This window comes from Musca vetustissima, unplaced genomic scaffold (assembly GCF_032173495.1).
Source record: "Musca vetustissima isolate MV318-11 ecotype Yass unplaced genomic scaffold, APGP_CSIRO_Mvet_v1 utg23065, whole genome shotgun sequence".
Lineage (NCBI taxonomy): Eukaryota > Metazoa > Arthropoda > Insecta > Diptera > Muscidae > Musca > Musca vetustissima.
This window is the reverse complement of record NW_026881854.1, coordinates 15,025-25,223: the sequence shown is the minus strand read 5'-3', so window position 1 is coordinate 25,223 and position 10,199 is coordinate 15,025. Positions and strand designations below refer to the sequence as shown.

Sequence of the window (10,199 nt, the reverse complement as noted above, 5' to 3'; positions counted from 1 at the left end):
ATCCACGCCTTGTATGGATGGTCGTTGAAAAAATATTCTTTAAAAAATCCACGCCTTGTATGGATGGTCGTTGAAAAAATATTCTTTAAAAAATCCACGCCTTGTATGGATGGTCGTTGAAAAAATATTCTTTAAAAAATCCACGCCTTGTATGGATGGTCGTTGAAAAAATATTCTTGAAAAAATCCACGCCTTGTATAGGTCCCTGAAAAAATATTCTTTAAAAAATCCACGCCTTGTATGGATGATCCTTGAACTAAATTTTTTTTAAAAAATCCACGCCTTGTATAGATGTTTGAAAAAATATTCCTTAAAAACTCCACGCCTTGCATAGATGCTTGAAAAAATATTCCTTAAAAGCTCCACGCCTTGTCTAGGTGCTTGAAAAATATTTGTTTAAAAATCCACACCTTTTGTAGGTTCTTGAAAAGTATTCTTTAAAAAATCCACTCCTTGTATGGATGGTCCTTGAAAAAATATTCTTTAAAAAATCGACGCCTTGTATGGATGGTCCTTGAAAATATATTCTTTAAAAAATCCACTCCTTGTATGGATGGTCCTTGAAAAATATTCTTTAAAAAATCCACGCTTGTATAGGTCCTTGAAAAATATTCCTAAAAGAGTCCACTTCTGGTGGTCCTTAAAGATGCAGTCGCTAGAAATTCATCTTCGGTAGCTTTCAAAGAATTCTAGACCTGATCACCCCACCTATTTCATATCATAAGTAACGTAATGCAGTGGCGCAAAAGTAGTATCGTTTAGCCTGTTTAGATAAGAAAATGATGCTGGTTTACCATACCCATCAGTATGGTCATCACCATCATCAGCTACAGTGGCCGTGGCAGCAGTCATTGGAATAACCAACAGTCTCACCATGAACAGCATGAAAATGGAAAAAAGTGGTTAGAGAAATAACTTGTTGTTACCACAGACTGAGAGACAAGGCAAATGCCTGGCACCACAAACAAATGGAAAACTATTTCCACAATTCGGAAAAAGGAAGAAAATTATAATGATTGCACTTCATCTAACAGAAAAAAATGAATATTGATTTTATTTCAAAGAAATTTGTTTATAAATTTGCCAAACAAAATTTTACTAACGAATTTTTTAAAATTTAATTTGTTTTCTTTGGAGGAAACTCGTTCAGTAGACACTGCAATTCATCACCCATTTCAGTTTTTAAATATTGATCACGCCAAAATGGTTTCAATTGATATTTCCAACGACGTAAATCAAATAAATTACAATATTTATCACTTGCCTTCATAAGATCCATGAACAGGGGAAATATTTCGGTACTCATTACCTGAGCCAATAGATATTTATTCTTTTTACTATTTTGTAAGTCGCCTAGGCTTTCGTAAATTTCTTTCGATTTTAAAAATGCATTTCTTGCCATATTACGTTGGCTGACACCTTGCTGCAAATATAGTTTTCCAATTTCCATATAGATTTGTGCTGCAGCTGTTTTGCATTGTAATTTTTGTGCTAAATTTAATGCTTCCATAAAATGTTGCATAGCTTCTTTAATTCGATTTAAACTAAAAATAATTAAATATTTGAAAAATCTGATGTCATAACTTTAATATACCCCTTATTGTATATGAAGTAAATGTTATCCTAAACTCGAAACATGGCCATATAAAAATACTTTTTACGAAACATGTTGACCAGAACCATTAGAAACTATTAACATACAGAAAAAAATCTCCAGTTTGGCAAGAGGAATAATTCAGATGACAGATCAGATGACTTATTATTTAACAAAACTGTCGTATATCAGACCAAATTTCTTCCGAAAAATGGCATAAACTACGAAAGGGCGAAAATCTCGAAAGAGAAGTTAATAAAAACATTTACATGAATGATGCTTCGCCTAAAAATGTATACAACTGAGAAATTCAGCTTGAACCTGGCTGGGATTTGAATCCTGATTTCCACGGCATCTGATGATTGTTGTCCGGCGTCTTAGCGTTCAAAGTCACCTCATTATCTTCCAAAGGTTGGACAATATGCAATTGTACACCATTGAAGAAAAAATATTGTAGTCTGTATGGAAAAATGTCCGTCACTAAAAAGAATGTTCTGGTGTGCTGCCAAATGTCCGAACCTTGGCACGGTTGAATTTAATTCATAGATGCAATTTCGCAACAATATTCGACATAAATACAACGACATTTGTAAGCCACATTGCCCAATATGCCTGATGAGCCACTTAACCGACATCTCTCTGGCTGGGCCGACTATTTGATACCCTTCACCACTTTGAGTGAAGGAACGTAATTATGAGATCATTGCTGTTATTCCATACACATGCCATTCTGCAACCTATACTTACTTACCTAGCTGGCTTGTTACAGAAGGGTTGTTCCATAAGCCGAGCTTAAAAAAGATTTCCAAGCGCGGCGGTCTTGTGCGCAAATCCACCAATTTGGAAGACCACATTCCAAGTTTTTTTTTCTACTTGGCCTTTCCATCTAATTCGCGGCCTTCCCCTTCTACGGGAACCATCAGTAGGATCGTTTTTATATGCCTCATTCATCCGCACAACATGGCCTAGCCACCGTAGTCGCTGCAGCTCAATACGACTGACTATGTCGATGTCCGCGTATCCGCTCGTGGTTCATTCGACGCCGATATTCACCGTCGATGCAGATCGGCCCGTAGATCTTTCGGAGAATTTTTCTTTCAAACACCCCAAGAGCAGCCTCATCTGCTTGCGCAAGTACCCATGCTTCTGATCCATATAATAGCACGGGTAGTATCAGCGTCTTGTAAAGTGTGAGTTTGGTCTGGCGGGAGGTGGCCTTTCTCGGTTGGCCATCTTCTCCGAATTGCACAACTGATGCCATTCGTTTTATTTATGGCAGTACCAAGGTATATAAAGTCTTTAACTACCTCGAAGCTGCAACCTATGCTAATTTTTTTATATCGTATATTATATACGCTATGCAGTATTCTGCACAATTCAAAATATTATTATTTGGTGTACACTTAACATGAAGTCGCTCGAAAATATTGTATATGGAAAATATGTCTGCATCTACACAAATTTCAACAAAACGCAATAACGTCATTTTAGTCTCAATGCAATACGTTGTGCACACTTTCGTGTCAATCTTACAAAAATTAGGATTTTGGGACACAATTTGCCTGAAATCGGACGAAAATATATACGGGAGCTATACGCACCGATTTCAACAAAAAAGGCTATACTAATTTCAGAAACTTCGGGTCTTTAGTGCACAATTTACATACCATCGGGAGCAGTATCGAAAACTGGACGATTTTCACAAAACATAAGACATACAATTCTAGACTCAATTAAGTACGATGTGCCACATTGAGTGCCAATCGAAAGAAATTTAGGGGCTTTGGTGTATCATTAACATAAAATCGGTCGAAAATATGTATGGTAGCTATATCTAAATCTGAACCGAATTTCACTTTTTTTCGGAGCATGAACAATTAACAATCACATTACACCATAAAATAGTCCCCATGTAAATGTCTCTATCGAAGTTTTATACCCTCCACCATAGTATAGAGGGTATATTAATTTTGTTTTTCCGTTTGTAACTCATCGAAATAATCATATCCGACCCTACAAAGTATATATATATATATATATACTAGCAGGCCCGGCAAACGTTGTCTTGCATAGCAGTATTATTGATGTATAATTTACATAACGATAGCCCAATATTAAGTTAGTTTTTTCTACCCTCCACGATTTACGATAGTGCTCTGAAATTTGCACATACATTGCTACTACTCCTAGGATATTTGGTATTTAAATTGCTTTATTAATATAAGGGATACATATTGAGCAGAAAGCCTCCATATTTTGGCACTCCACATTATACGATCCTTTGGGGATTTGGGCACGTTTTCAAACCAAATCAACTGCAATTGGTCGTTTTATTTGGTAGCATCGTCAATATTGGTCAACTCTTCTGTATTTTGGGTTTGGTCGCGTGTTTCTAATTCTAAGACGATTTAGCCAGTTTAGTCTGTTGTAATCCCTCTAGCCTCTAAACGAATTGAGATAGATCGCCAAAAAAAATTGCATAGAGTCTTTTAACTGCAGGTAGCCCCTATATATTGGGTAGCTAATCTCCCCACAAAAAATTATAAATGTAGGTCAATTTTTTCTGGTAGCCCCCATATAAGGGTACCCTCTAATTTTCGGTATTTTGGGGTTTTGAGCGCGCTTTTCACCCGAATTGTCCGTTTATAGCCTACATAGTATGGAATTTATTGATCTGTTGTAATCATTCTACCCTTGGAGGATAAAAAACTACAATTTAGGCATAGCCCCTATATAAAACCAATCGGCTTAAATTTGTGTCTTTGGTGCACTATTTACCTAAAATCCAGATATGGGAGCTATATCTAAATCAGAACCGATTTTCCCAATTTTCAAATGGGGTTGGCCTAAGGTCAAATAAATGAGCTGGCCCAAATTTTATCCAATTTGGATCATAAATGGGACCTGTACTTTGTTTACAATTTAACATGGGCAGACATTCTCAAAAGGAAACATATACACATGTTTCACCCTACCATGGTTTCATAATAAAAGTAAAAATTTTGAGGTTTTGAGTTTTTAGGAAAAACCCCTATTAAAATTGCTGAAATTTGTATTTGATCCACATTATGGATTGCAAAAGTCGATTGGAAGAAATGTCGTTATAGGCCCACTTTTTGGTATGTTCCCCATATTTTCATTTCATTCCTATGTTTGTTTTAATATAATATCAATGGAATGGAATGTCCGAGGTAACTCCAGCTCTTTAAATCGTAATATTTTTATCAAAACTGCAGATTAACCCAACTTTTAAATTTCATATGAAGCGAAAGTAGCATTCAAAGTGGTAATGTAATCGAAATTTGTAGGCTAATGCTAGAAGACCTTAATACTTGTGTATAAGGATTGATTAAAGTCGACTCATATATAGATATGGATCACATTTAATACTTAGGATTGCGGAATTTTCAAAGTGTTTTCAAAGTGAATTGGCTCAAATTTAATATTTCTGTTTATCACTGGGCTCGGATTTTTTTTTACCAAAAATTAAAAATATGTATCTGTTCTTAGCAAAAAAAATTTTCTGTTTTTGCAAAATAGTCAGGCTGAATCCCAGTTTGTTGTTTTTATATAAAACAACTATTTATTAGTGGGGAATGTATGACATTGTTTGCCGAGGGGTAAGGCAGGGAAGACTATAGTTTCGGATCACGCCACTGATCCTCATCAGTTCCCTTAGCTTTTTGTTGGGATATTCTCCCCAGAAGCTATTTCTTCTATACAAAAAACCTTTCATACCCAAATGTCTCTTGTAACAAAGCGAAGTACTTAGCTGACCAACGACATAAACTGCATGAGAATTTCGCTGGAGCCTCACTTCGAGGTTAACAAGGCATTTACAAACAATACCACACCTTTCCCACTGTTTCTGGTTTTCTTTTAACTACTGGTCGTTCTTGGCGAGATACGATAATTCCTTAATTTGACAAAAAACAAGGAATTAAATTATTTGTTAATGGTGTTATTGAATCCCAGGTAATATCTTATAAATGTCCTCCGTCCATTTTTGCTGCAGGTGTGGTGTATATACATCACTTCTTAACATTAGTTATTTACTTACTTGGTATAGCAAATTCCCTTATTCAATTGCAAACGCATTGTCAGCTCTTCACTATATCGATTATCAATCTTTGACACTTCATCGCTTAATTCCTGAAGTAGAGCCAAGGCGACATCATATTTTTCCCCTTCAATGTAAAATTCCGCAATGTGCATTTCAATATCCGTAAATTGATGTAGATTTCGTACATTGCGACCCACTATAGCAAATTGAAATGGAATTGCATCGAATGGTTCTAATCAAAATTGAATGGCTGTACCTTGTGTTAGAACGCAAATAGCCTTTTGGCCTAAACCAACGGCCTGTAAATAATCGCTGACGGCAATTGATTTGCCAAATTTCAAAAGAGCTGCCACATAATGTTCAGCGATTGTGGTGTGCAGAGATGTTAATGCCGCGCGAGCATCCGCAGGGGTGGTGGTGTTTGTAATCCATTTATTGGTTTGTGCCAATGTAATAGCCTTTTCATAGTAGAGTAAGGCTAGATTTATGGTTTCATCTGCAAGAGAATTTTTATTGTGAAACATACATATTGCTGCTTATTTAAGGAAAATCTGAATTACTTACTTTCGCCACTTAAAAGATTACCATATTTTAAATAAATCATTGCAATTGGCCTTTCCACATTGTTCTTCCCCTTACCTAGTTTATCGCATATTTTTGCCACAATTTCATAGACATCCTTCCGTAGCCAATTAAATTTTCTGGCATATTTTGGTTCATCCATCATTGAGACAATTTGGTATAGTAAATTAAATGTTACCGCCATTCCTTCACATTGTTCCAGCAGTGCAGATCTTTCGGCCATTTTACAATTGTCATAGAGGGACATTAGGAAACCGGGATGATCCATAACACGATCTCGTATCACATTGTTCTTATAATAATCCGTTTCTTTAGAGGCTAACATTTCGAAATATTTTGCTGATGTCAAACAACCATCTTCACGAAGTTCTTGCACAAGAGCTGCATAGAGATTGCCAGAATGACGACGTGCCTCACGAAATGTAAAATTTGTTATTCGATTTTGCAGTTCCTTTTTGTCGAAGGTGACTTTTATGCGTTCTCCTGTGGGGTGAGACATTTTCCTGGAAAATATTTTAAAAAATAAAATAATTATCGAATGAACAGAAATATTGAAATAATATTCAATACTAGTTTGTTTTAAATGTTTTTAGACATTTTTTCTATATTTATTTTATCAATTGGGAATAAAAGAAAAATTAGTTTTTAAACCAGGGAGCGGAGCAGTATAGTCGGACGGGGACGACCATATGATATCCTGCACAACTTTCACGAAAATCTAACATTGTGTGGTTCTATATTCTGAGCTTAGGCAATATTTCGCGATATTTTCACCCTCTTCACCGACTAGAGGTCAACAAATATTACAGATTCCCTTCACCGAGGGATGTGTTGTGATGTTCGGCTTTCATCGACTCGAAAAAGACACAACAAGTTAAGTTTTCGGCCCACTTCATCCAATATTATCACCGAAAATTTTATGCGTTGTCCTTGACCATACCTGGATACTCATGAAAAATTTCAAAGCCATCAGCGCTATATTTTCGCCACCTAGTGTGGCAATGGGTTACTAAATAATGTGTGAACACGTAAACACCTATAAATATTTACGTGTAACTCCCAGTGCATACTACAATATAATTTGGTATACAATTAAAGGACAACCACTCCTCTTGGATATACTATCAACTTCTCTGGTCTATTTTCTTCAGGGGTAGATATATATGCCATAGAATACACATTTTTCCCACAAAAGTCAGGGTTCATTTGACAAGCTAAATACTGACCGCTGTTTATCAAAACTGGCATGCTTATTCTTTGGCACAATCCCCTTATCCATGTAAAAATTTACGATGTTCGGGCCATAATTGCGGTCTCTGGAGCGACCAGAAAAACCGACATAAATTAAGTATTTGATCATTCAACATTTTTTCTAGTCCTTCAACATTTTTTCTTTTAAAAAGTCCACGCCTTGGATAGTCCTTCAACATTTTTATACCCTTCACCACACTGTGGTACAGGGTATTATGTCTTTGTGCATATGTTTGTAACAGGCAAAAGGAAACGAGATAGACACATGGTTCCTTTTGAGAATATGCATAGAATCACTTTCTAAGTCGATTTATGCATGTCCGTCCGTCCGTCCGTTTGTCCATGTATTTTTGTGAGCAAAGTACAGGTCGCATTTATGATCCGAATTGGATGAAATTTGGCACAGCTCATTTGTTTGGCTCAAGGACGAACCCTATTGAAATTGGGAAAAATCGGTTCAGATTTAGATATAGCTCCCATATATATATTTAACCGATTTAATGTAAACGGTCCCTATATATCTTTCGATTTGCACGAAATTTGGTACAGCCTAATCATTTAGGTCTAGAATGATGTCTGCCAAGTTTCGTGAAAATCGGTCAAGATTTAGATATAGCTCCCATATATAGTTTCGTCCGATTTCATGTAAATGGTGCCCCAAAGTCCCTATATATCTCTCGATTTGCACGAAATTTGGCATAACGTATTGAATTAAGCCTAGAGTGATGTCTGCCAAGTTTCGAGAATATCGGTCCTGATTTAGATATAGCTCCCATATATAGTTTCGCGAAATTTGGCCGATTTCATGTAAATGGTGCACCAAAGTCCCTATATATCCTTCGATTTGCACGAAATTTGGCATAACGTACTGAATTGAGCCTAGAGTGATGTCTGCCAAGTTTCGAGAAAATCGGTCCTAATTTAGATATAGCTCCCATATATAGTTTCGTTCGATTTTATATAAATGGTCCACCAAAATCCCTATATATCTTTCGATTTGGACGAAATTCGGCATAACGTACTGACTTGAGCCTAGAATGATGTCTGCCAAGTTTCGAGAAAATCGGTCCAGATTTAGATATAGCTCCCATATATAGTTTCGTCCGATTTTATGTAAATGGTGCACCAAAGTCCCTATATATCCTTCGATTTGCACTAAATTTGGCACAACGTACTGAATTGAGCCTAGAGTGATGTCTGCCTTGTTTCGTGAAAATCGGCCTAGATTTAGATATAGCTCCCTTTTATTATAGATTGATTTTAATTAATTGAGGCACCAAGGAACTAATAGGAACAAAACGTTCTGAAATTAGTATAACCTAACCTGTGACAAGTTTGTTTGAAATCGCTTAATATTTGGATAAAGCTTCCATATATATTTTCGCCCGATTTCAAGTAAATTGGGCATCAAACTGCTCACGTTAGTCAGATTGATATCAAATTTTGCACAACTTACAAAATTGAGCATAGAATTACGTAGTTGCGTTTTCTAGAAGTACAGATATAGCCCAACGGATGACCGATTTATATTTGTTTGAAGTCGATTTACATATTTTTGTCCCATTGTAACAAACGAATGACATGTTTATGGATAGATCTAGGTAGATTCACATTTAGATAAATATCACATATTTTATTTCATCCAATTTTATGTTAATAGTCCTGTTTAATATACCCATAGTGGTGAAGGGTATCATATAGTCGGCCCCGTCTGACTTTACTACTTTCCTTACTGGTTTCGTTTAAAAAGTCCACGCCTTGGATAGTCCTTCAACATTTTTTCTTTTAAAAAGTCCACGCCTTAGATAGTCCTTCAACATTTTTTCTTTTAAAAAGTCCACGCCTTGGATAGTCCTTAAACATTTTTTCGTTTAAAAAGTCCACGCTTTGGATAGTCCTTCAACATTTTTTTCTTTTAAAAAGTCCACGCCTTCGATAGTCCTTCAACATTTTTCCTTTTAAAAAGTCCACGCCTTGGATAGTCCTTCCACATTTTTTCTTTTAAAAAGTCCACGCCTTGGATAGTCCTTCAACATTTTTTCTTTTAAAAAGTCCACGCCTTGGATAGTCCTTCAACATTTTTTCTTTTAAAAAGTCCACGCCTTGGATAGTCCTTCAACATTTTTTCTTTTAAAAAGTCCACGCCTTGGATAGTCCTTCAACATTTTTTCTTTTAAAAAGTCCACGCCTTGGACATTTGTTCTTTTAAAAAGTCCACGCCTTGGACATTTTTTCTTTTAAAAAGTCCACGCCTTGGATAGTCCTTCAACATTTTTTCTTTTAAAAAGTCCACGCCTTTTATAGTCCTTCAACATTTTTTTCCTCTAAAAAGTCAACGCCTTGGACGCCTTGGAAGCAACTGTGCATTTAATGACACTTTTTTTTTAAATATGGTGACTTTTTGTACCTCATAGAATTACGTTTATTATAAAAAATTCACCAAATTTTAAAAAAAGTGTCATTAAATGCACAGTTGCTTTTGTACTTGAAATTGGAAATCGGTCAAAATGACCGCCTTCGGCGTTCTAGTGTTAAGAAGACCACGCCTTGTATAGGTCCTTGAAAAAATATTCTTTAAAAAAATCACGCCTTGTACAGGTCATTGAAAATATGTTCTTTACAAAATCCACGCCTTGTATAGGCCCTTGAAAAAATATTCCTTAAAAATTCCACGGCTTTAAAAGTCGTTGAAGAAATATTCTTTAAGAA

General features: G+C 35.9%; 1 protein-coding gene across 1 annotated transcript; it reads right to left on the bottom strand.

Annotated features, from left to right (window-relative positions):
- Nucleotides 1-1,117: 1,117 nt before the first annotated feature.
- Nucleotides 1,118-6,738, bottom strand: LOC133327893 (uncharacterized). Its single transcript, XM_061536426.1, has 5 exons — nucleotides 6,243-6,738; nucleotides 5,914-6,189; nucleotides 5,655-5,853; nucleotides 1,916-2,052; nucleotides 1,118-1,461 (listed from the first exon to the last, which is right to left on the bottom strand). The coding sequence occupies exons 1-5, from the start codon at nucleotides 6,736-6,738 to the stop codon at nucleotides 1,118-1,120; spliced, it is 1,452 nt and encodes a 483-aa protein (XP_061392410.1).
- Nucleotides 6,739-10,199: the final 3,461 nt, after the last annotated feature.